We start from the raw sequence: 27,486 nt of genomic DNA, 5'->3' as shown, positions 1-27,486 counted from the left end.
GTTTAAGAAGAATACACTATTGAGAGTGCAGGCCCATGCTGAGAAACTACCTTTGTAGCTCCTAGAAAGTGCAATATGGTATAACTGGGGTTGAGGATTAAAGGACTCCACTGCAGGCAAGAAAACAAAAACACAAGAGAACACAGTTTGGGCTCATTCAAATAGGGTACCAGTAAACATAAAAGAAAGCGTGTGTACCTGTATAAATTCTTCCTCTCGCTTCTAATAATTTTCTTTTCTGTTCATTCCTTGTTCAATTCAATACCGCCACTTTATGGTATGAGCATTCCAACCCATACATACATTGAACATAATAAATGACTCAAAATTGGTCATTTATTTAGGAATGAAACAAAAATTATATAGAATACTTTATTTGTATTTTATTTCTGGGCTAAGTTTTAAAGAAATCCTGGTTTTCTGTTACCTTGATGAGAGTTAGAGATATATTATATAGCTAAGCTGGTCTTTCGAGAATCTAGGCATCGTCTTAAATCATTTATGTATGCTTCTATTTAGGTTAACAGAAAGAGCCCAACAAGCTGAGTAAACAGGAACTCAAGTTTGAAAGGCTGTACCTTCAGCATATTCAGAAATAAAAACCATTAGTTCCCTTCTGCTGACTGATATAAGGCTAAACCTACCCTCCCCAGTCAAGTCCTAGTTGGTGGTCACAGTGATCCTGAAATTAGCCAACACTGCTCATTTACTCCATGCCAGGCAACGTTCAGAAAATAAACTTACTTATGAAGCAGGTACTATTTTTACCTCACAGTTACACATGGAGAGCAAATTCAGAGAAAATGCCAATACTCTAGAGAAGCTCAAGGCAGCACAGACCATGGTACCAAGCAGTATGGGACAATCTGGGCCCTGTTCTATTCTACAACCCCTTCAAGCCACACCTAGTCCTGAAAATCCATAGTGGGGGCCCGAGTCTCTAGCACTTGGCATGACCAGAGGAGCATCTGCTGGTGTGCAAAGCACCATCTCCTTCTATAGTGAAGGGAAAAAGAGTTAGGCAGAACTAGACAGCTGTATGTGGTAAGTCTGTCTCCCTTCCTTATGATTTCACTTTCCCTATCTCCTCCTTCCTCTCTCTTTCCACCTCCCCTATCTTCTTCTGTTCATCCTAACCTCCTTCTTTCTACTTCCTCTTTTCCTCTCTCGATTTCTTCTGTGGATACTTTTAAATTCATTTACTCTTTTTTTTCGTGATTTTCAATTTACAGTTGTTCCATATGAATGCTTCCTGCCTAGACATGGTCAGGATCATAGCTAAATTAACATAGGCCATTCATCAAACCTCTGAGATACCGTATTTCCTTCTGTAGAAAGTGCGCCTTGTTTAGAATTACAATAAAACTCAAATTTTAAGGGTCTCATTCTTGTCATCAAAATGATTGCCCGAAAGTGTGACAGATTTCTCAATTCTATTAAATGGAGAGATCACCCATAGGAGGACGGAATGAACACACCCCTGAGTACACAGAGGAACAAAGGTGGCCATGGCTGGAAGAAGACCTGATCTCACTGAGCTCCTGACAGGCACCCACAAAGGAATACTTTGCCAAATGTACATTTCTTTTATGGAATCAGTAGCTTCCTAGAGGTCCATATTGCTGTTGTATGCCTACGATCTTTCTCACCTTTCCAAAGATCTCATTGATTGTTATGTGAACGAAAATAGACGCCTCTGTGAGTCCTTCCAGGTAGACATGCCGGTAGCCTGCGGAAGCAAAGAGAGCTGGTTCCTTCGGTTGAATTTGTATTTGGCTTTCCAGAGAGAGCAAGAGAATTAAGTGTCTGTATCAACTATCATCCTTCACATTTTATACAGCATGTTACAAAACATCTGTCATAGAAGATACAGTTTAATTTACATAATGCATTTGATAAATATCCTGTTTGCCCCAGGTCATGTATTAAATCTTCTAAAGAGAAAAGATTAACCTAGCATATGTTAGATCCTAGATACTCCTCCCCCACAGACAAGCAGACAGACAGACAGACAGAATAGACAATCTAGAGATAAAAGGCTAGCTTGTACCTACCCGGCACGAGGCTGCTGAAGGTCACGGTCCGTTGTCCCACAAAGTCTCTTCCGATAGGATCATGATCCCACACAAGAAATCGAACCAAAGCTATTTCTGGCATGTGAACTGTAAAAGTTAGGGTTTCTTCCCACACAGGGTTAAATCCTTAGAGAAATGGGAAAAAGAAAAATTAGAAAAAGCAAAGGGCTTGGCTGGAAATTATTTAGCAGCAATGTCTGTAGAGCCGACAGTGAAAACTGCTTGCAATGTTTATTAAACTCATGAAGACGCCTGAACCTCTCCAGGATGCCTTGCTGAAAGAAAGCCTCTGAGTTTACCCCACTGCTAGAAAATAATTGGTAGGAAAATTGCCTGTAAATTATCACATCAAATCTATTAATCTCCGAAGCCCCATTGTATCAGGAAGCTTCTTAATAGTCATTAAAATGTTTCAATAAGCTTAAAAGTTACAGTAATATTCTAACAATATTTTAGCAGAAATGTTACAGAAACTTGCCCCTGATAGGCTCATATTTCTGAGCTACCAAAGGGTCTCCTCCTATTCATAAGGTGCCTTATAGCTTTCGATTCTCTGGAGTACATATAGTCCTATTTAATTCCTACAGAAACACTTTAAGAGTAGCAGGTCAAGGACTTGTGTGCTTCCTTTGTTTTGTTTTTTGAGACAGGGTTTAATTCAGTAGTCCAGGTTTGCTTTGAACTCACAATCCTCCTACCTCCACCTCCCATCTACTGTGATTAGGCATAAGCCCTCACACCCAGCTTGTTTTTGTCTAAGTAAGAAAAGCATACATACCTTATCAAGATTCAAACTAACTTTTCAAATTTGTACAAGCAACGCATGCTTATACTTTTAAAAGACCAAAAGTATATGTAACTCATTATACAGTTTGGAGAATTGCTGTTCAAAGAAGTGTGTCTAATGTCACACAGTGAGCAAAAGGCCCAAATTAGACTAAGCACTGCACATTCTATGTGGCTTCCATGAAGCAAGAATTTTATTTCCACATGTATTGAAAATGAACAAGAAGGCAAATGCCTTGGTTCAAAAACTGCTAATGGTTTGCATGTTGTTTGTCCCCTAATAATTTTAAGTGGCAATCTTTGCACCCATTGAGACTATGTTATGGTGCAAAGCCAAGTGTAAGGTTGTGATTCTATACCCAGAAAATGCTGATGATTCCTTACAGAATTGGTGAATTCTCACTAGAGCTGTTACAGAGCAAGCCTGTCTATCTTCAAGTTCCTCACGTTCCTCAGTTCCCATGTGATTTTTTTTTACACACAATCTTAATATGATATCACCTGCCATGATTGGAATCAGTCAGGGTAACCCTAACAAAAGCCAGTGCCATGTTGGTTAGACTTCCTGTCTCCAAAATCATGGGCTATTTTTTTAAAGCTATTTCCTTCATAATGACTCTATCAAGTACTATTAAAATAATGGAAAATGCACTAAGGCTAAATACAAAAAAAGGCATTTATTTCTTGGTAAAATTTTCTTGGGCAAAATAATTACAAAATCTTCTAAAAAGTCTATCACTCTGAAAGTTTCTTTTCTGAAAGAGGAAAGTAAGTTCTATCAAACACATGCACTCAGGAGGAGTCAACTACTTTGCTCTATAAAAAGCCTCAAGGTCATGAAAAAATGACAGACTGAACATCAGAGAGTCTCCTGGTGAACAAAGGAGATTTTCTTTTCTGTTGACTTTGTAATGAGCTCTCAGTGACTTCTGCAACTAAAAAAGGGAAGAATAATTTCTTAAGCCCTGAGAAAATCCAACATATAGGAAGGACTTCTTAAAGAATGTTATATCCTAAGGCTGGAGAGATGGCTCAGAGGTTAAGAATACTGGTTGTTCTTCCAGAGGCCCTGAGTTCAATTCCCAGTAACCATATGGTGGCTCACAACTACCTATAATGGGATCCGATGTCCTCTTCTGGTGTGCAAGTATATATGCAGGCAGAACTCTTCTTTTCTGTCTTAAAAGAATGTTATTTCCTCACAGGTTTACCCTACTTTTGAACAACTAACATTTATTCAAGGTCTCCCTATGAGCCACTGATTTCTCTAATGTTTTGATAATCATGACTTCCAATTATTTTAGAACATTCATTATTTTAAGAAAATATTATGAAATAATACCTGTCACATATAGAACACACAAATATAATTCTATAAGATTATTCAAAAAATATGCTAGACTTAGGTAATGGTAATGTCTTCTTGTCACTGTTGAAATACTAGCCCCTCACCATATTTAAGAAATGAATGTGACAGAACATTCTGGCCCAATCTTAAGATATTTTTATGTTCAAAGAGACAAACAAGGACAAGAACAAAAGCCAAGAGGAATTAATTAAACACATGGACTGCAGAAATGAAAGCTTTGAGGAGACTTACTTATGAGAACACACACATTATAAGTAACCCACTAGGAAATATTTCCATAGATAGTTCTGAGCCCAGGTCTTTAAGATGTCATGCACACCTTTTATTATAAAGACTTAGAAAGAGTCCCAGGAGTCTTGATCATAATAATGTCATCAAAATAGATGTATCAATCCCAGTACATCAGTTGTTAAGTTCTGCGGCTTTTGCGCTTGTTGATATTTGATTTTTTTTGTGTGTGTTTGTTTGGGCATAAAAATATCTAAAGATTGGGCCAGAATGCCCTGGCACATTCATTACTTAAATATGGTGAGGGGCCAGCATTTCAGTGGTGGCGAGAAGGCATTACCTTTACACAAGTCTAACATATTTGTCCGGATAACCTTTCTTTCTTACTTGCAGAAGTCACTGAGAGCTCATTACAAAGTAAACAGAAAAGAGAAATCAATCCCCTTTGTTCACCAGGAGACTGATTTTCAGTCTGTCATCATTTCATGAACTTGAGGCTTTTTATAGAGCAAAGTGGTTGACTCCTCCTGAGTGCTTCGATAGCACTTACATTCCTTTTTCAGAGAGGAACCAGAAACTTAGAGAGCCTCTGACTTTTTATCAGTGTGTTTAACATACATTCGGACGGCAGTTACAGCCCTCAGTCATCTTGCTCTTCTAAACATTTGTTCCTGTCAGTGCAAACTGTAGCTGCAACACACAACCTGGGGGCTTGGGGGGGGGGCGCACACTGCAGCACCCCTCCTCACAGGGCTGGGGGTGTGTGTACACTGCAGTATACCTCCTTGGGGGTCACACTGCAGCTGAAGTGCACCTCCTCCTTGGGGGTGCACACTAACTTACCATTGTCATCCACCACACGAGTTTGGTCCTTGCAACAGTCTACAGGAAGCCCAATAATTTCAACTTCAACAAAAGGGTCAATGATCTGTATAAAAAAGAGGAAGTGTCAGTGCCAGTGTTATGTGCACCCACGTATTAATTACTCTGAGAATAAACTAGCCAAATGCTCACATTTCAGTGACACTTGACTTTTACTACATGCTTACTAAATATATCATAGAGCCAGGTATGGCAGATTTACACATATGAGTGAAGGGTTAAAACATTAAATTAAGACTCTTTGCCAATATTTGCTAATGCTACACACATTTCCACTCAAAGAACCTACAATTTCAGTTCAATGAACATTCCCAACCAAAGTGAGAGGGTCAGCCATGCACAAAAGCTCAGAAAAGTCTCAATCACGATGGTCAAACACTAGAAGCAACTTAAATGTGTACCATGAGGAGGAGGGTTACGTTATGCTGGTGCCATAAATCAATTTGATTTTAGAGGATTATTTTGTATCACAGAAGACTAAAGAAAAAGGACAATAAAAAGTTGCATGCAATTCAGTTGAAAAAGAAAAAAAATAAGACAATTTAAGGATACTATGAAAAGATTGAATTATAGGTGTTATATTAGGCAATATTACATTTTGCTATAGTTTTATAGAAGAATGCTTTTGTTCTTAATCAATGAGCAATGAGGTAGTCACAAATGACTGTGAAGGAAAGCAAACATATATCCCCCAACAAACTTATAAGACATGTATATATGGGGGCACAGTACAGCATGTGTTATAAAATGCACTAATTGAATTAGTGAATAGAGGAGAAACATTCATTGTATTATTCTTGCAACTTTATAGGGGCTAAGGACTTCTCAAAATGAAAAGCTTGAAAGATATAGGAAATGTATATTCCTTTCTTCAGACATAAAAGAGTAAGCATAAACTTCCTGCTGTTGAACACAGGTCAGAAGGTAAAAGCAGGAAAGGAAACAGTAATGAGCCCATGGGAGACGGTACAGCAGACATGGAGACAATGACCCTGTCTGATGCTTTCCTGTCTGAGAAGTAGGGCACTGTGCTATCTGTTAATAAGTATAGAGAGGTTGGAGAGAGCCAATATGAAGAATGGGAATAGGCCAGGAAGGTGAAGTGTGTGTAAGACAGAACCACGTTGCAAATACTGCACATAGGTCAGATGAAGTATGCACAGTGGTATGAACATGCAGAGCTGTGTGGCCCCAACACACAATTCGGATGTGAAGTCGAGAAGGTTACAGTGTAGAGAATGTGAGCGATGGGACAGCCCTGAGAGTAGCACATTGAGACACAGCTGACCATGGGGGAGGGGGGGAACAAAAGGCTGCTGTATCTGCAACAAGGGGACAGCAGCTGGTGACAGTGACATGTGGCCACAAAGCATGAAGCCAAGGAGCAGGCAGCAGTGAGGAAGACTGCTAGACATGTGGGATTTGGAAGTATGCTTTTGGCCATGTTTTTTGTCACTAAAGACCTTAGCCTTTGTTCTTTACATCCTGACTTTAGCACTGCCATGCACTAGGATAACGGCCTCAAGCCTACAAAACAGGTAATGTGTAGAGACAAGAACTCTGTGTGACTGACAGAAACCCAGCTCAGTCCTGAATACTGGAGGTCAGTGCTCACTTATAAACACTCTCTCTCTCTCTCTCTCTCTCTCTCTCTCTCTCTCTCTCTCTCTCTCGCTCTCGCTCTCGCTCTCGCTCTCGCTCTCGCTCTCGCTCTCTCCCCTTCACTCTCTCATAAACATCTGTACCCCCAACACACAGAAGCACAATAATCCTACAGACACTGAGATGATTGCATAAACACAATCTAATAATCTCGTACTTAACTAGTTGGGCATCCAGGTGTAGCTTACCTCGCCCCGGTCTCCAAACATAGAGTCAGGGGGTTTGGGGAGTTGCTGTCCACTGATCACTTTCAATATGAGCTGTTTTTTGGGGTTGGCAGGAAGTGGGTCACCAGACAAAGGGTTGAATGTACCTAGGCCAAGTAAAAAAAGAGGTCAGTAACATAGGAACACATACCTACGTATACACAGGCACACACATAACCATACAAGTACCCCCACACAGCTTAAATTTGTCAAACACAAGACCAACAGTGTCAGATAGAATGAAGAAATTCTCATGCAACCATTAATGCCACTTTCTGCAGCAGCAGCAGCAGCAGCAGCAGCAGCAGCAGCAGCAGCAGCAGCAGCAGCAGCAGCAGCAGCAGCAAACGTCCAGAGTGTGGTTTCATTATTCTCTGTCCCCGAAAGCCAGGGGATGGGCTACTGTAAAGCAAATGTCTGAATGCAACTGTGACGCAGATAATTTATCTGAATGCCTGTGGCATCAAGGAGAACAGTTGTATCAGATTCCAATAATTTACTAAGCTATCTTGGGTCTAGAGAAAAATACAAGGAACAGAAGGAAAACCTGAAATTAAGTAAAGAGAAACCTTATTGAAGTGGAAATTTCTAGTTCCTTTGGCGACTCAGTTGTATCATGTGATGCTTTTGTGGAAGTCTCGTGAGAAGGCACGCAGTGCTTTGCTGAGACAGACCCGTGACAGGATGCTTTGCTGAAACTCGTGATGCTTGAGAGGGCAGGTGATGTTTGGAAAGGGTGTAAATTGAACCCCATAAACAGTGAGAGGATGCTCTTGCATTCCTGGGCTTTGCTGGGCTTCACTACCCATGCAATGCTTCACTGGTTTTTGCTGGTCTTCACTTCATAGAGAGAAATGTGCCAAAGAACTTCTTGTGGTATTCTGGCTGATTCTTGCCACTTCTGCTGACTCTTGCCAATTTGGCAGAGCCTTGTGGTTTCTGCTGGATCAAGCCATTGCTATTGATTTGTGTTTGGTGTTTGCTTTTATACTGGACTGCTCCTATCCTGATAACAAATAGTGCAATCACCCCCAAAGAACCGCTTCTCAACAGGTCCACAAACACCCTTTCCTACTAACCTTCTTTCTCTCCTACCTCTGGTCAGTGCACTAGAAGAGAGGTTGAAGCAATTAAGAACCCTAAATAAAAGAGGTTTAGAAAAACCTAAGCCTACACTTGATTTTCTAACTCAGTGGATAACGTTCTTGCCATGAAACCTGATGACCTGAGCCCATCCCTGGTACCCATAATGGTGGAAGGAGAAAAAAATGTGTCCTCTGACTTCTACTTACATACATATAAATGTATGCCCATATTAATAATAATAATATTATTAATAATAATAATAAAGTTAAACACGTACATAGTGGGGCATCATCTGCTGTTTACCTCAGAAGCAACTGTGAAACTGATACTTACCTTTGCACATCTGCTGGGGCTTGAGAATGTAACCACAGTTGCCGTTTGCTTTGAATTTTGCTCGATTTATCTGCATCATTCGCCCTTCAGACTGGTAGTTCAGAGCCACTGTGAAAATTGAACGTTTGAGAGGATTAGAAACAACTGACAATTGGTAAGGTGGAGAGAGAAGGCAGAGAACCACTCCTCTCGGGTCGTACACACCTAGCTGGCAGCCCGCATTCCAGTAGGGCAGAGGGTTGAAGTTACTGGAATCGATGCGGTAGGCAGAGGGGTAAATCCTCGTGAGCTGTTTTTGGTTGTAGATCATGAACTGCTCTGACTTCTGCTGAACCACTTGATGTGCTCTTGTTTCACTGAAGGACAACACATTCCCCGTGGTCCCTGGCAGTCAGAGAAATAGGGAATGTGGTAAATGCATGAAAGCCAACCCTCTCACAAGCTGGATAATGCCAGAGCCCACAGTCCAAAGAAGTGGGTCTAATCTGTTAAGTTAAAGACTTTGACATATTAAATCCACCAAAGACCATTCACAAATTAAACCACCCCAGACCCAGAATGGGTTCAGAGTGACTCACCTACTATGTGGCAAGTTATATGTAGAGCCACAGAAAGAAAGTGACGGGAAAAACAGAACTCAGAGGCACCCTGGCTGGTGGTAGCTCATGTACGCTGTCTGAACCCTCCTTAGGACAGGAGCCACTGTAACTGACTGAGACTCTGCTGCTTGTTGGAGCAAGAGGGTAAAGCATCTTTACCCATCAAGTTTTGCTGCAGCTGGCTAAAGACAGAAACTTTTAGGCCAAACTTAAATAGGTATGAACAAAATTTTAAACAAAATTTGCTATTTAAGAAACCACAATATAAGCAACTCCTGACCAAGAAAGACCCCAAGATTCCATTCTTAGGGCTCTGTTGCCATTGCAAGGCCGTATAACAACTTCATTTGCTAAGGTGCCCCATTGTGAGGTCCCATATTCTCCCAGAATTCAATTGTTTCATTGATTCATATCTGGTCACTAGGAAGAGGCAGGACGAAAAGTCATTTTGTGCTTGATGTAAGCAATGTCTTTGGCAAAGACACAGATGGGCTGGGGAGCTGGCCCAGTGATTGCACACTTGCCATGCAACTATGAGGACCTGAGTTCAGATACCTAGAGCCCATACAAATGCTGAGTGAGTGTGATGGCCTGTCTGGATTCTAGCTTGAGAAGGTAGAGACAACGGAGCCCACAGTAATCCAATCAGCAAAATAGCCTTAGTAATGGGCTCTGGGTTTGATTGAGAGACCCCACCTCAGTGAATGAAGCAGAAGAGCAAAGAAAGATGCTTCTACCGCAAACCTCAGGCCTCTCCATTCTTGGGACTTGGGGTTTCCTATGCATGCCCAGCAACACATGTACATACAAGCATGTACACATACAAACATCCACATACATACATACAAGCAATACAGATGTATGAAAGTGAAAAAGTATAAAAAGCACGTATGAAGTACATGTACTAGGTGACAACATTAGGGGTCTAAGAAAATGAAGGAAAAAACGCATTTCAAAAAAAAAAACCTTGAATTTTGAAGGCGATTTGATTACTCATGGAGCCAATCAAAACTTATTTGGAAGAGAGGCAGTCCCTGTGGAGTAGGCCTGTAAGGCCAGCAACTTGGGAGGCAAAGGGTAGATTCCAAGTTCAAGGATTTCCTGCACTAGCAACTGAGTTCAATGTCATCCCAGGCAACCTAAATACTGTCCTAAAATCAGTACATATATGGCATACAAGGTCATATTCTGATTCTCTAATACTATTAAATAAATAGATTTTTTTAAAAGTAATGTTTCAGAAACAAAGAAGACTGTCTATCCATCCAGACTTATAAAATACAAACATGGAGAGAGGTAAAGATGTACAGTGCTGGCACCTGCGTCTCTGCTTGGACTACAAAACACTGTCAGTCCAGAATCTCCGGATGAGACTATGTCCGCAGCTAGACTCCATTCAGTCAATCCCTGTATTAATCTGAGAACCACAGGCGTCCTTGTTAGAAACCATCGCCTGCTAGTTGACAGCCTGGAGATTTCTCTTATTCTCACAGATGGTATTCATTTAAATTTTGTAATAACAGTCACTGGTTTAAGAAGGAATCCAAACCCAGGTGGAAGAAAAGTCACGCAGAGTAAAACCTCAAACACTGAACACGCCCCATTTTGTCACTACCCACATCTTGAGCCATCTCTACAGTGCCACAGCTGCTATGATCCTGCACACCTCATATCCGGGGCTCGAAATGTTTACTCCCATGAACACTGGACCTATAGCAAAAGGCCAGCCTGAATAAAGTGCAGGCTTGTACAGAGCCTCGTTCTCATTCAAACAAGGGGATTGTCTGAATCCATGGAAACTAGGAATAGAATGTAGATTGCTGTGCTCAGACCATATGTCTGGCATGCTCATTGAAAATGTGGTTTGTCAGTTACCTATTGTCCTTTGGGCTACACTTCCTAGGTGTTACCAGCCAGCCACTGTGTCAGTGACCCCCCACAACTGGAACTTGGATTAGTCAGAGCTCAGAAGGAGGAGATAGGAAGACTATAGTTCTGAACCTAGTGGTTTCTCTAGCATGGGCCCTTTCCTTGAAGATAATTATTAATATATATTATTGACAGAATGCATGAACAGAGTTTATACATCTCAACACTAAAATTGAATGCATGCACAAGTTCTGATGGGGAATGCTTTGAATAGAGTCAAATGTACTTATAGACAAACCCAGTTCATGTGGAGCACCACTGTAATCAATATCTGAGTGATATTTTCTGATTCTCCACATAAGCAGATGCGCCATGTATCATTAAGATGAGCTTGCTTATTAAGCTCACATCAGTTAGTATTTTAATGGGCTTGAATTGTTTTGCATAATGATAAGCAACATACTCATTAAGTATGGCTCATTTTGTGTCTTTAAAAAAGGAAAAAAACAAAACAAAACAAAACAAAAAACGATAGATTTAAGAGGTAAACAGCACTCAATATTATGTTGCCAAAATTGCTAGCCTTGGTACTTATTAGTCAACATTGTCATTCGGTAAACTAGCTATACCTTCAACTCCAATCCCTGTAATAATCTGACAGCCACGGGCAGCCATTATTAGAAAGCATCACTCGCTAGTTGAGAGAATGGAGGTTTTCTTATTCTGACAGTGTTTATTTAAATTTTGTATAACGGTCATTGGTTTAAGAAGGAATCCAAACCCAGGTGGAAGAAAAGCCATCATTCAATGAATAGGAGATGTACTTATGGACTGTGGCTGATAAAAGAAGTGAGTGAAGAGTCCGAGGTCCATGAGGAGGGCCCTGTCCCACACTCTGTCTTTATGCTGACACCACTGAGAGAGTGGACATTCTGATTTCCATTCCACTTCAACTAAAATTAGCATTGACTGAAGTACCACAGGACTGTGGTACCTCAATAAACATTTGGTAAAGGAATGAAATAGAAGACGAGGAAAGAAGAACTAGGAGACTCACAGATGAGCATGCCTGAGGCTGGACCCTTTCAGCTTGATGGAGTTGAGGGAGTTGGAAACAGTGAGACGGGACTGGAGAGATGGCTGAGTTAAGAGCACTTGCCAAGGACCTGGGTTTGGTTCCCGGCATCCACATGGTGGCTAACAGTCACCTGTAACTTCACTTCCAAGGGATTTAATACACACTTCTGGACTCCAAGGCACCAAGCCTGCATGTGATGAATTATCTACATGTAGGCAAAACACTCATACACATATAATAAATCTTCTTTAAAAAAAGAAAAAAGGAAAATCTATGTGAACCAATGAACTATGTCTATACTTTTATTAAAATGTCAGCCACTGAAATAAACCAATTTATACAAAGTCAAAATACTTAATGAGAAAATCCAATCCCTCCAGGGTAGCGTTGTAGCTAATTAATTTACTCTTTTTTCTGGTCATTCACATTTGAAATGGCTGGGCCATCTGTGACCTGGTTATGAAGGTGGGTCAGGTCGCCACAGTTCCAGTCCTGGAGTAAGACCTGGCTCTGATGCCTTTGCCTCTTCATAATAATAAAATCCTTTTCCACCCTGTAGGAAATTTCTGCAACCTCCAGGCAATCAGGCACCTACCAATAATCAACACAGGCCCACATGTGAGACATCCTGTGAGCTATCATCTTCCTGACAAATGAGGTCATGCACTGTCCCAGACAGTCCCACAGATGAGGAATGACCTGATCAGTGAACACACTAACTAGCAATGACATAGTGTGTGGACCACGGTGAGAAATTCTTGGGCCTTACCATCATCCACAATATCCTGGGCTGCCACAGAGTTTGTGTACACCACCAAGTCCGAGAGCTCTCTGCAGAGTTTCATGGTTCTCCTTCGGCGGCCCAGCCTGCAGAGCACACACTCAGGTTAGTGAGTCTAGAGATGGAAGGGCTGTGAGCTTCTAGTTACATCACCTTCTGTTTTAAAAGAATGTGTAGGTGACCCTTCCTGGGATTTAATGGAAGTGGGACGGGAACCAAGGTCTAACTCCTTATTCAGTACTTCCCCTACATCTATAGCATTTGCTACTGCAATTTTATTCAGGCTCCATTGGAAATCAGCCTCTGTGAGTCCTCTTGTGAAAGGCATGGCTGCCCAGTTTGGGAGTCATCCCAGGAAACAGAGCTAGACTGAACCGGTATAGAAGCATGTGGGCCACAAAACCTAAATACCTAAAAGAAAATGGCCAAATATTCCACAGTGGGTTTTTATAGAAATATAATTAGAAGTATTTTTAGATATTCTTTTACTGAAATATGCATTGTATTCTGTGAAATATGTATTATGTGAAATATTCAGTTTTCCTAGGTAACTTTTAGGTTTTTCTCCCTCCAAAACATTCTTAGAATCTTAACTATATCTTTATAATCCAAACCCTACTCTTGAACCCAGTAAAATCACCATTGCTGCCTCTCTCTCTCTCTCTCTCTCTCTCTCTCTCTCTCTCTCTCTCTCTCTCTCTCTCTCTCTCTCTCCAGGAAATTTAACTATCAAACTCATCAAAGCTCATCAACACCATTCAACAATAAGCACACAAGATGATGAACCGCATCATTACCAAATAGCAAATCACAAACAGGACAAGGAGGTCCACACGTCTGTCTATGAGGAGAGCTGTAACTAACAAAGCAGGTGAGTGAAAGCCTTATACACAACATATACATAGTGCAATTCCCTTGGCAATTGGTCAAGAGAAGACTTCCATTGTTACTTAGCAATTCTCCATCAGTGTGAAATCCTGTACTTGCCCAACAGAGTAAAAGCTACCGAAAAGTTTTCCAACTACTGAATGAACACATAAAAGGTAGAATAGTCACATGGCTGGTAGTTCAGCAATAAAACTGAACAGAGTACACATACACGCTACAATGGAAGGGAAGCCTGAAAACACAAAACTGAAAGAAGCCAAATATTTTTAAATGTTCAAATATTGACAAATATAAAGTCTACCCAGAGACAGGAGCATACTAGGGAGAGGAGGGGGGGAGGGGGAGGGAGGGGAGGGAGGGGAGGGAGGGGAGGGAGGGGGGAGGGAGCGGAGGGGAGGAGTGACTGCTGTTAGATAACGATTTTTTTCCTTTGGATGATGAAAATGTTTGAGAACTAGATATTAATGATAAAAACAACAAATCAGAAAGAAATCCTCACCTTGGTGGTGACATGAGATACCCAATCAATCGGAGCACTATGGGCAAAATGTTTCATTTTGTCAAAGATGCATGGATGCAGGCATGGGTAATAACAGTTGAAAGAATGTTTGTGTATTCTTTATTATAGAATTAGGAGACCCTGTAGCCATTGGTGGACCTGTGAAAGGCTGATGACTATGAGGCTGTGTGAGATCATGCCTAAAATTCACAAGCAGAACCCCCCAAGACATGGGGGCATGGAGACATCCTAGATTGTCATCCCTTTCTACTCTTCACCCGGAGAGTGAATTGGATTAACCAAGTCCCAAGGTGTCTATGTGAGATGCTCAGGTTCTCACAGACATTGTGGGAAAATCACTAACTGTCTCAACACCAGTGTACAACCTGATCTTGTGTAACACCTGTAATGGCATCTCATTGAATGCACGAAGAATAATGTGGCTTTTCAGTCACTTTCCCTTCCTTAGCTATATGCCAGACACTTTGATTTAAAAATTGTTAGCAAAGGTCTTCTGAAAGGTGTTCCTATCTCTCCTATGTCTTTTACTGTAACTAATATTCAAATTTTTTCTATATTTCTTAATTGCCCTTACTAGCCAGTGTATGATCATAATTTCTCTGTTCAGTAAAGAAACAAAGGGCTGTGTGTGTGTGTGTGTGTGTGTGTGTGTGTGTGTGTGTGTCGTGCCTGTCTGTCAGTATGTCCATCCACATCTACAGACCCACCCACTATATGGTTTATGTTCCTTTGTGACTCTGTCAGGGAGTCTGATCACACTATAGATCTAGGTTCTAAAAACAGTCATCACGAATACTGTTGGCAACAGCTTAAGAAGGGGGAGCAGTGTCTTTTTCACACCTAGTATCCCCCCTTTATTTTCAGATTGTGTGTTTAGTTTTTGTTTTAGTTCTAATTATTATTCCTCTGTCACATGAATAGCTGGCAAGGATTTTCTCCAGAATCTCTTACTGAAGACACCATATACCCTGGTTGTAGGACAAATAAAAATCAAGAAGGAACTGACTGGAAGCTTCCTTCCTGCTGAGTAGCTTCCATAGTGCTAGTAAATGCTCAGCAGGCCACTGTGAGAGAAGTGTCACTATTTTACCCAAGGAAGGAAGGACCACGTACTGGACAAGATGCTCACTGGTGCAGAAGTGGCTTTACTAAGTGTGGGTAACCAAGAGTGCCAGCTGTTTCCTAAGTGGGTTTGAAGACTATCATGAAAGGGAATATATGCTGACACTATAAATGTAATGAAAACCGGATAGCCGAGGAGGTCACAGACCTGACAGGGAAACTACCACTATTTTTCTGCTAACAGGACAAGTAGCCACATTGCTGACTATTCATGTTTCTAACTGTAGAATACTGCTGCTCCTGGGCTTGAGCAGAGAAGCTTCCTTATGTAATGGGCAGCGGTTAATAGAAAGACTTGCAACTCTAAGACCAGAGAATTAGTGACTGCTAAGTGTTCTGCTCCAAATAAAACATCTCTATCAGCCCCGTCCAAGGCTTAGGGAACATAATGGAAGGCAGGGAAGAAAATATGAGAATCAGAGGAGGAATGTTATGAAACACTGCCTTCTGGCTATGAGGTTGCCATTGGAATTATAAACACACAGCAGTTAAGATCCGCACGAGACCCGCACTAGACCTTCAGCATTCCATCATGGATGAGGGAGGGGATCATGAGGTTCTACCGGCTCCTGAGGAGCAACTGGCAGTTAAATAGTTCTGGGAAGAACCCTTTGTTCAGTAGTGGACCGAGTGACAAGTCTCCCAAGATTTTGCAAATGATCCTGTACTCATACTCATGTCAATAATTCTATTAATCTCAGTGGGTTTAAAAAAAAGACATGAGAGTAGTAGGAGGCCATGTTGGGAGGAAGTGGGTGAGCAGGAGCTGGAAAGAGAAGAGAGAAGGCAATGATGGATAGATATTACCACAATACAGTGTATGTTATTATATAATTGTCAGTAATAATGAAGTAGTAGTTAATATATTTTACCGGTTCCTTAATGGTGTTGGAACCTGCCATGCTAATATCTAATTCCTTTAATGTTTTTGTGACTTTAAGCTTTTTGTGATGGAAAGCTTACCTTGTTTGGCATTAACGATGGTGAATGGAGGAGTGAAGGACACAAGTCTGGCTCTAAGCACGCACTTGTAAGTTATCCTATTTTTCAACCCGTCTGCCAGGCCTCTGTACTTCTGCAAGGCCTCTTCTTCTCTGACGACGCCTTTCCCCTGACACCTACTGCAGCTAGCACTTGTTCTTACCTTCACCGCATTTGCTCCGTATAGCACCTCTGTCTGCATCTTCACATTTCCTTCCCATACCTTACCATGTACGTCCCATTCTCCAGGTACACGCATACTAAACTAAACACACACAACTAAAAGCAACCAGGGTAATGGAACGGGAGGCTGTGGGAGGCCGGCATGGCATGATGATGCTTTCTTACCTGTACAGCTGGCCTCCCTCCTTGCCAGGATTCTGAAGTGTATCTTCCTCATCATCAGTACTATAGGATTTAGAACGTGATTTTGGAGTTTTCTGCTGGAGAAACAATCACAGAAAACTTACTAACTCACCACATTCAGCGCATTTACAATATAAAGAGACTGGACTGGATTTTTAAAGATACACACATGCTCACACACATGGACGCGTGCGTCCATGCGGACACACACACACACACACACACACACACACACACACACACACACCACACGGGTTGGATGGCATGGGGGCTGTGCACGCAGAAAGAATGACCAGCTACTTGTTCAACCATTAAATAAAAACAAACAAACAAATCACATCTATAACATCCATAGACGTCCTTATGCCAGCAATCCAAAATTTAGAATTTCATGCCCAGAAGCCAATTTCTAAGCCACATAAAATTGAGATCTTAGAAAAATTTTAGTTGTGTACTTTAAAGGTGTCCATATGAGAGAACGGAAATTAAAGTATCTATTTAAGTAATTATTAGGGAAAATGTCCTTTTGTATAGAAGCTTACTGTTGATAAGTGATAAAAAGCAAATTTGGTTCTTAAAACAGATTTGTATTAAGTTAAAAACAGAAGGAAAACACATACTCAAATAGTCATCTAAATCAGATTGCTCCTTTTTGAGTTTGTGACTCATTTTCAGTTCTAATAATGAAATAAAATTGCTACTCATAGAGCATGAGCCCTATATGAGCTCTAGAATTAATCTGCTGTTTCTGGACAGGGGTTTGAGGGGGACGTGGTTTGTCTCCATACTGGAGACTGCTCATTATTTAGGTAGCAAAAAAAAGCAACCAAACAAACACTGGAGACCCCAGCCATTGTGGGAAGCATTGGAAGCAAACATTTAGCTCCTACAAAGGCTATCCATCTGGAAAGTAGGCTTTGGACTTCTGAGGAGAATACTCTGAGTCAGTAATCAGCCATCTTACTGGCCCAATGACTGATTTCTTGTATAACATCTTCACCTTTATTGATTGAGGTATCATATATATTTGTAAAAGTTTTGTACACAGTTTTAAGTGTACAAAAATCATGATTTCTGCAATGTAGAAGCACTCAAATAAGGAAGTGAAATCTTACCTGCTCCCTGGAATCCTGCTCTTCTCTCACTTGGTCCTTACTTCCCCTCAAAGGTAATCACTGTCCTCAATCACTTCTACCCTATAGCATTTTTCACGTTGTTTTGAATTTCATACAAAGATGTTCAGAGTGCACACAACACTCTGGGCCTTACTTCTTTAGCTCAAATCATGTTTGAAAGATCAAATCATTGCACATAGCGATATCTGTGTCCTTTTCATGGCTGTTCAACAGTGCACACGTGAATACACATTTTAACTCATCCTATAGTTAATGAGCATTTGGCCTGTTTCCTACTTGTTCCATTACAAATGTGTGTTCAACTGCTGCTTCCATAGTTGTCATACACCTAAGAGTGGAGCTGCTAGGGAGGAACACTGTGCCAGAGTGGTTTCTGGACCCCAGTAGAGTATGTACGTGTTGCACCATATCCTAACGCCTGGGTTCTGTGGTCTTTTTATGGTGATAGTCATGGTGTCCATGGAATCAAAGAAAAACTGCAATTTGCACTTCACAGATGCCTCCAAAGGTGAGTTTCTTTCCCCGCCATGTGTTACCTTCTTTTGTGATGGGTGCTTTTAAGCTTTTGACTTTGTTTTGTTTTTTAGAAACATTTGCTGCCCATCTTATTTATAGAAATTATTCAGGAATTCAGAATGTGAATCTTTTGTTGGATATGTTTATTTCAAAGACTTCCAAAATGCACCTTGAATTTCAATACTTTTGATTAATAGTAAATTTAACTATATTTTAAAGTTGTTTAAATTTCACACTTTTCTCCTTCTGATGTCCTGAAGTCATCTTCAACCATTCCAAGGTCATCACAGTATGATGTTGCCCTACCCACAGGAGCTTCAAATTAACTGCATCACGCCCATTCACCATTCTTAGTTCATACCTTGTGTTTCCCAAAGTTGGCCATCAGGGACCGCCCATGGGACTTCTTTCCACTTTCCTTCACATCCAGGTTCTGCATAAATAAAAGCAGAATGTAAAGGTCTCTATGACTCTTTGCTCTGCTTAGCTCTGGCAGATGGGGGGAACTCTCTCTTCTCTTTCCCTGTTTCATTTCTTCCTACTTCACACCTCGGATATCTCAAATATGACTCTGTCTGATACCAGAGGGGGACATTTTCATGAATGTCAGGACACAGCAGCTGTCTATGGCTTCCCAAAGCTGGAGTCAGGCTCTCAAAAAAGCCAGCTGCGCCAGCCCCCCTCAGTTCCTATTTACCACATGCCTGAAATCAGAAAGTGGTATTTTGAACATCCTGTGTAGAGATAAATCATTTCCAGTTAAGAGGAGTTTTAATTTTGGAAAATAGCCAGAAGTAGGTATGAGCCGCATCTACTAAATCCAGAAAAGCCTGGCAGTGAATGCTGCTGTTGGGGTTTTAAAGTATTATAAATAAAACACTGTCATATCACTTTTATTCACTTAGGGAAATCACTGTGAAGCTTATCTGTGCACTGAAACCATTGCTCTGGTGCCAAGCATCAGGGAATAGAATTTTAGCCTCTGAAGGCTTCTCACACAGGTGAATTTTCCAGGTAGAGATGGTGAGTGAATCACCTTTTGTGCTAGCCCATGTATGGGGCTGGGGGAGAAATGGCCCCCGTTGAAAGGATTTTTCAGTTGTTGTCCCTAAAAATCCATTGTGTGGAAACCTGTAGACCTTACCCACCAAGGGCTCTGGCTAAGTGGAGAGAAATGTGTGAATACAACAAGGGTGGGTGAACAAGACCCAAAGAAGCTGCAAGAAGGGTCAGCTAAAGCCATAGACGGAGATGACAAGTGTGATTCATGGGACAGCTGATAAAGAACTCAGGAGCCGGATGGTGGAAAAATCCATCCAAAAATTGAGGAGGGGTAGGGGCTGGGCCTTACAGGGTTGTTGACTCAGCTTTGCCTAATTTATATGTGTGTGATGCCTATGAAGACCTAGTAATGATGATCATTAACAGCTGAAACCCTACGAGATTATGAAGGTAGCTATATTGTTCATTGGTCATACAATGACACTACTCTCCCTAAGCTAGGAGAAACAGTACTGCCACCAAAGCCACTACCCTTCTCTTAGTCTCTGCTTTCTCATTTGATAAACAAAAGAATAATGGGCCAATTAACCCATGAGTTCCTTGGTACTTCTCAGAGCCCATCTATTAGTAGGAGGACTATGTCACTTATTGTCCCAACTGGAATGATTTAAGAGTTAAATTGGGCACATTTAACAGGATGCCAGGCCAACAGTACACAGCAGAGCTGTCTCATGCCATCTGAGACAGAAGCTGACTTGAGTTGGAATGACTATCCCCCTGGGAAGCAGTAAGGTCCTGCATACATTCTCACTTACTCCGTACTGGGATTTTGTCTCTAAAACTTTATGAGGATATGTACAGAAGTTTGAGAAGCATTCCAGAAAGGAAAAATGCTCAGAAACCAAAGAAGAGGGTATGATTTGCTTTTCCTTGTTCAAGAGGAAATTGTCTACCTGCTTCAGGTGTGCGTTTAAGCCTTCATGTGTAGCCTTGAGTAACGCCCTCACTGTGAAACTGTCTGGATCTTCCTTGTCTCGAATCTGAGACTCCTTCAACAGTGAGTCCAGCTTTTTCCGTATGAAAGATTCTACCTGGTGCTCAGTAGTCCCGTTACTCTGCAAATAAGCAAATCATACAAAGAGTCCCCTGAAAAACAGACTCAAAATACTGAGTTTATAATCTCAAGATCTCTCAGTAACCTGTAAAAAATTAAGATACTCATTGGACAAGTTTGTTCCCCTTAGACACACACACACACACACACACACACACACACACAAATATCCTCCAAGGTGACCAATTATCAAAAGCTCACCCTCCATCAGCTGCAGTTCATGTGGCTTCACTGGTCCTCATGACACATTCAACACTGTTCACACAAAGGTTTATTCTATTTCATTTCACTGATGTAGAATCTGAAGCCTTGAGAAATTGCTTAAGGTTTACAGAGCTAGCCAGTAAGTAAGGCAAGAGTCTAAACCATTCCTCCCTAACACTTCAAGATCTCACCAGAAGGCAAGCCAGGGAAAACTTCTGGAAACTAAACTTTCTAAACCTACCAAGTTATAATTGAGTAAAAACCGCCATTTTTGGGTTGGAGATTTAGCTCAGCGGTAGAGCACTTGCCTAGCAAACGCAAGGCCCTGGGTTCGGTCCCCAGTTCCGAGAAAAAGAAAAAAAAAAAAAACACGCCATTTTTTTAAATGACTTCCTTCACTGAGAGGCAAAGAATGCTAAAAAGTTCCAAGGCTGCTGACAAAATTTCTGAGACAAAATTTCTCTCTGGTTTTCAACTCCTTGATGTCATTAGAGGGCACACAATATTGACTGGTGCTGTGAACCATTATTATGATTACTTTTAAAATCACGACCAATTCCAAGGCTTTCAGAAGCAAAGCAATGCCAGCATCTCACATAGCTTTTAGATGGTCAAGCACATCCTTCCCTGGAAGCCTCACGCAGCAGTGTCTAGCCTCTGTGTCTTCTCACAGACCAGTGGCCCCAGGCTCTGTGCACTACCTCTCTGCTCTTTAACTGCCTTTACCTCCCCTTTGTCCAGATCTGTTCCACTTGACAAGCTGTTTATTCAACCATTCCAAAGAACATCCCACAGAAGCATTCGGGGTCTGCTACCATTCCAGAGGGACAAGTCCCACATTACTTATTACTAGGAGGCTGCTCCATCTGACCGCTGTGGAATAGATAGCGCTCTAATTCTGAATGTATTTCACAAAATCCTTTTAGAACAAGGCAATATAAAGTCATAGGATTTTTTTTTAAAAAAGAACACCTATGCCACCAGGGACTGCTACATTTCCCTGTATTTATATCACAGATTTATGTGCTTAAGATATTCAATTAACAATGCAGAATCAGACTTTGGAGGAGACAGAGAAATGAAAAAGAGCTTGCATTTGACCTCAGAAACAAACACACACAGCCCACCAGGCACAGGGATGCTGGGAAGGACATATTCTTGGTGGATGTCAAAGGATGTTTTCATGCACTGTGTATTCAAATGCTGATTTTTGTACCCAGAGATCTGTGTGCAGTCTAAACTTTGGTATTATCGTTATTTTGTAGCATCTTCTGACTGAGTATTCTGTAAACTTCGTTCTCCATCATTTTCTGATTGGTTAAATGATGAGCTAAACAGCCAATAGCTTGGCAGGAGAAGGGAGTCACCATTGGGACAGGGATGAAGAAGGAAGCCAGGGAGAGAAGAAGATGGCAGATAATGGGCCATGGCCAGCATTGTCAGGTTAGAATAGCTCAGAATCTGTCCTGCTATAGTGCATGAAGCGTTTAATAAATATTAAAAAGTCTCTATGCTATTATTTAGAGCAAGGGAAGGCATAGAAAGCCAAATTTGTAAAGCTGGGTGGTTGAGAAGGCCCCAGAGCACAAGTTGACCAGATAGGTAAGTGTTCAACAGTGAGGAAGAGAAGGACGTCCCTGTGATACACAGTCTGAACAAACGAGTCAATGGTGCACTAGGGCAGTTCTGAGGAGAGGGGAGGACTTTGGGGGCTGAAGGACTTGAAGGCCAGAAGATGGGGCAACTAAGAGTCCCACATAAACAATGCTTTAGGAATAACCACAGTCTGGGAACATATACCAAAAGAGGACAGGGGTCTGCGGATGAAAATTCCAGACACGCCAGTGGCCGTGGCAGGCACTAAATAGTAGCCAGGCTACAGTTCTAAGGGATGGAATAAGGATCAGAGAGAGTTTTGAAGGAAATTCATTTTGATTGAAACAGACTTGTACTGAATTTCTGCCATAAACTAGGTGAAATGCACAGTGAGGACCAACACACAGTCACAGTCCTTGGGGTCATAAAGAATTGCTCATACAGTATGAGTCAGGCATGTGGGTCCAGTGGAGCACAGGGGAGACAAACCTCACCTGCTTTGGGAATTCAACTTCTTAGCGTGAAGAAACATGAAACGAGATATCTTAAAAGAGGAAAACATTGGTTTCCTGTGATAGCTGTAACAAATAACTCCAACATAGTAACCGGAAACAACAAATTCATATTAACATACTCTGGAAGACACAAGTTTGGAGCAATGTAGGGCCACAGTCCCTTTGGAGCTCAATGTCCCTGTCCCTTGTCACTTTGAGCAGCTCCCTACATCCCCTGGCTTGTGTGAGAGAAAGCATGGCAATAGGTAACCATGTCTTCACCTGTGTGTACCCATCTGTTGGTCTTCTCATCTTAAAACATTGCCACTGGATTTGGGCCCACTGAGTTACACCCAGGATATTCTCTTCTCAAGATCCTTAACTGAAGAGAGTTAGGATTTTCCCCTTGATTGGGCTTCGGCATACAGGAACTTTCTGGCTACGCATCTTTTATCCAGATCACTGAAGTTTTCTTCATTATCAGCAGCAAGTCTTCCTCACTTTCTTCCCATTTGTGTATTGACCGGAGTAGCACCTCGATTTCCTTCAACAACCTTTCCTCTGTATTTACAACTTGGCCAACTGCTTAGCATGGGAGGCCTTGCTCTCAGTTTGTCTGTTTCTGTGTCTTTGTCCCTGAGATCCATCATCGCCACCTTTGATTTGGAGAGAGAGGCATACAACTCTTCCTTTCTCCTGAGCACTTGGGGGCTACCGGGAGGCCATGATTAACCTACTTTTGATAGTGCTGTGTATCAGTCGAAGGACAGCCAGCCCAGGCAGAAGAGAGTTGGGGAACAGGCAGTTAGTGAATGGTTCAGAATACACACATTAACAGGTTGGGTGAGTTTCTGATATCACCAAAACAATGAGAAATACTAACATCAAATATCATGATTTGACACATATAATGATAACATAGCCATAAAGCTTAAAATACTGTGAAAATTACTGAAATGTGCCAGAGAGACACCATGCGAGTCCACGCTTTGGGAAAAGCTGGGCTGATAAGCTTTTTTTCAGTGCAAAACTGCAGCAAATTCACCTGTAAAAAATGGAGTATGTCAAATATAATAAATCGAAGCTCAAAATATAGACTGTCTGGAAAGCACAAGTATGACTCTGAACCAGAGTACCTTACAGAGCAATGTCCTTTAACAGCACATTATCCCAGCCACCCAAGGTAAGTACTAGGTCCTGGCAAGACCCACTCTAATGACACAGTCAAAGAAACATCCAGAACTCCACCAGGCACAGCCCTATGACCGATGAGACTGGGCTAAGCCACAACACTTCTGAAGCAATGCAGCAGCCATTCTTTTTACACCATTGCAGAAAGAGATGGAATCTTGAGGTGAGTTGATGTTAAGTTGGCTCGTATTTTAGATAACCACAATTCCTATTGTAAAACATGGGAAATAGTCTGAAATCCTCTGCAGAAAATGTTGAATAAGTTTCACTTAAGGCCACCAGTGAACCCAACAAAAGAGCTGTAACTCCTTGTATATTTGAATAAGTGCTCTTGAGCCTGGAGGGAAGGTTTGTAGAGACAGGAAGGGGAAGCTTGCAAATAAAAGCTTGCAAGAACACTTGGAATGCCTAGAGCCAGTCTCAGAGTGTTCCCATTCTCTTTCTTTCCTTGCTCAGGGCCTCACAGAAAGCTGGACACAGGAGGAGCTGAACTCTGGGCACGTCAGCAGAGCAGGACTAAAGCTACAAAGCCCAGGATGGCCAGTGCTGGTGGAATAACGAACGGCTAACACAGGAGCTATCATTATTCGCTTCACATCCTCTAATCCTGGGGATTTGCAGAAGGAATGAGAGACCGGCCTGGTGATCTTCCTTTCTTTCTGTGATTTTCATCACTACAAAATTTGCAGCCACAAGGAACAAAGAAATATGCAGCTGAGGTTTCATTACTGTATTATCATTCAGTCCTGGAACCCAGCAGCACCACTAAAAGAAAATTCAGGCAGATACCTGACCTCAGGACCTATCTGCCACTGTGCAGCTGTGGCAGAGACCAACACTGACAGCTATGTGTGCCTTGTTCTTTTGTTTCCCTGGGTCAGAAAAAGGATGCTGCAGTGACAAGAGGGAGAACAGTCATTTAATATGGTCAGGAATAGTTTCTCCCAGGGATATAACTAGGGTCCCAAAGTCAGTCTTCTGAGAGACCTAGGAATCCCCTTTATCCATCCATCCATCCATCCATCCATCCATCCATCCATCCATCCATCCATCCATCCAATAACAACAACAACAACAACAACAACAACAACAACAACAACAACAACAACCTTCTTATTGTCCCACAGCACCCCTTTTCTAAAGAGTCAGTTGGAAAGAAGAATTTGCCCCATACAAGACTAGAAAACAGCTGGAGAGAGCTTGAGCCAGAGAGTGCTGATGTCTCACTAAACATGGGACTCGCTAGGACAGTGGGCAAGATTCCCAGGTGACACCTGGCCAGTATCAAAATCTTTGGGCTGGGACATAAGCACTAGCACTCCTGAAAGCCCCTTGCCAATATGCATATAAAATGGGGCCTTCTCTAAAAATAAAACCAGAAAACAAGATATCAGTCTATCTCAACATTCCCAAATGCCTATTCTTCCGTTTAGTGCTGGACATTGGTAACAAAAAGAAAGACATATCAGCTGCCCCTTCGACTGCCTTATAAGGCTTCATAGCCATTTCCTCGAAGCATGGGTTCAAGTACAGCTGCTTTTCAGCCTTCTGAGTCTGCACTGACCTCCCCCTACCAGTTTCATAACTTCCCATAAGACATGTTTTTCTTTTCACGGACATATCATATGAACAGAAAGAATTAGAATCATACAGGCACCCTTCTCTAGTCCTTGTAACTTGTTGCTAGAACATAACCATTTGCTATGGTAAACACAGGAGTAGCAAGATCTCAGAGCCCCAACAGGGGACTCATTCGTTGTGTGAATGCTGTTAGGTTGGAGACTAACAACAACGTTCATAAATCTTAAAATGCCTCAAAGGCAAGATGATGAAGTTGCAACTACAGTCATGGGGAAGGGGAGATGATTAAAATGTTCAGTGAGAGTCAGGGTGGATCGTGGTGTACGGTATAACAGAATACAATGGGTATTACATGTGACTGGTGCACTGGGGCTCAATTTGTGCTGGAAGGCTTGGTTTTGTGGGAAGAGCTTCACGCAAGAGATAGCTAATGTTTATGCTTAACAGCCTGTCTAAACACACATTCAGAGAGTTTTAAGAAAAATGCAAGTGAAAAACTCAACAGAAGAAGAAAAATAATTAATGAATGAAGCTGAAATTCAGGAGTGGGAAGTCTGCAAGACCCACGGGCACAGAGGATCCCATAACTGTGAATAATGGTGAACTGGCTGTTGGAATCAAATCTGCTCGATTATTGCACTGTGGCAGACAGGAAATTGCCCCTTGCATCTCTGAGCTGTGTGATTCTTGGGTCACTGAACACATTGGCTTTACCCTGTGGCTTACATAGTATGAGACAGATTTTCTCTATGGCTGAAGCTACAGAATAATACAAGGCAGACGCTTAGAGGAGTCAAGAACAGCAGAAAACATTCATTGCATAAGCAAAGAAAAAAAAATTCAAGGGGCTTGAGCCGTTAACAGATTAGGAGAAAGCCTGTCTCCTGTTCAGCAGGTAAAGTTGGGTGAGCCACTATACTTGCCCTATTGTTTGCCTTGCCTAGAACTTTTTCTCCTTATATTAACCTGGCTAATTTTTTTTTCAGATCTTTAGATATAATATCTAAGGAAACCATTATGTAGACATCCCCTCTGAAAATTCAACACGTGCGTGCACACACATACACACACACACACACACACACACACACACACACACACACAAACACACACAGCTTTTTTTCCTTTAGCACTTACATCTAACATACTATTTATTTCACTGATTTGCTTTGTTTCTTATCTGTCTCCTTCCTCTTTCATTAGTGTTTAAACCTCAGGAAGACAAGGACTTTCCACTATTTTATTCACCTGATAGCAACAACGGTAATGGCACATCTCCAACAGGAAATGCTCAGTAAAAATTGGTGACATCCATAAAATATCTTAATAAGCTCATGAAAGTTAATCTTCGGGGTCCATGAATTGTGCTCAAAGCTTTATGTGTTACAATGCTTTAGGGAGGTCTTATTAAGATAACCATATACATTCAACATACAGCTGAGGTTAAGGGCTTCCTCTATAGGAATGGCTTTGTAAGTAACAGCTGATCCATACCAACACCCTACACTATACATTGTTTTGTAGAACAACCTGACTTGTAGAACTATGATCACATGTCTTTACTCTGCCATGTAGATATGATGCTGAGCTTCCTGTTGGCTGCAGGAGTAGAAACTGACTGGTTACAAAACTCTCAAATTCTAACTTAGGACATTCATTATTGTTCTCAAAAGAGCTCAATGGGAGAGCACAAAGTTTGCTTAAGAAATTTATATATTTCTACTAAAAATGTTGAGTGTGTGTGTGTGTGTGTGTTTACATGTGTGTTAGCATATTTTTTCCTCAATATATAACATAGAGCCTCTATAAAGCCTTGTAAAT

At 41.5% G+C, this 27,486-nt stretch overlaps 1 protein-coding gene across 1 annotated transcript in view; it reads right to left on the bottom strand.

Annotated features, from left to right (window-relative positions):
* Plch1 (phospholipase C eta 1) overlaps positions 1-27,486 on the bottom strand; it is a 195,689-nt gene that overhangs the window by 6,349 nt on the left and 161,854 nt on the right. The window contains exons 12-22 of the mRNA XM_032898305.1: positions 20,439-20,600; positions 18,845-18,916; positions 16,814-16,908; positions 12,943-13,040; positions 8,832-9,011; positions 8,628-8,735; positions 7,191-7,315; positions 5,302-5,386; positions 2,055-2,201; positions 1,650-1,729; positions 51-110 (exon numbers count right to left, since the gene is read on the bottom strand). Coding sequence (XP_032754196.1) covers positions 51-110; positions 1,650-1,729; positions 2,055-2,201; positions 5,302-5,386; positions 7,191-7,315; positions 8,628-8,735; positions 8,832-9,011; positions 12,943-13,040; positions 16,814-16,908; positions 18,845-18,916; positions 20,439-20,600 — 1,212 coding nt within the window. The remainder of the gene's footprint in view (positions 1-50; positions 111-1,649; positions 1,730-2,054; positions 2,202-5,301; positions 5,387-7,190; positions 7,316-8,627; positions 8,736-8,831; positions 9,012-12,942; positions 13,041-16,813; positions 16,909-18,844; positions 18,917-20,438; positions 20,601-27,486) is intronic.

This window comes from Rattus rattus, chromosome 3 (genome assembly GCF_011064425.1).
Source record: "Rattus rattus isolate New Zealand chromosome 3, Rrattus_CSIRO_v1, whole genome shotgun sequence".
Classification (NCBI taxonomy): Eukaryota; Metazoa; Chordata; class Mammalia; order Rodentia; family Muridae; genus Rattus; species Rattus rattus.
The sequence above is the reverse complement of the archived record's forward strand: the minus strand, read 5'-3'. Positions and strand labels throughout refer to the sequence as shown.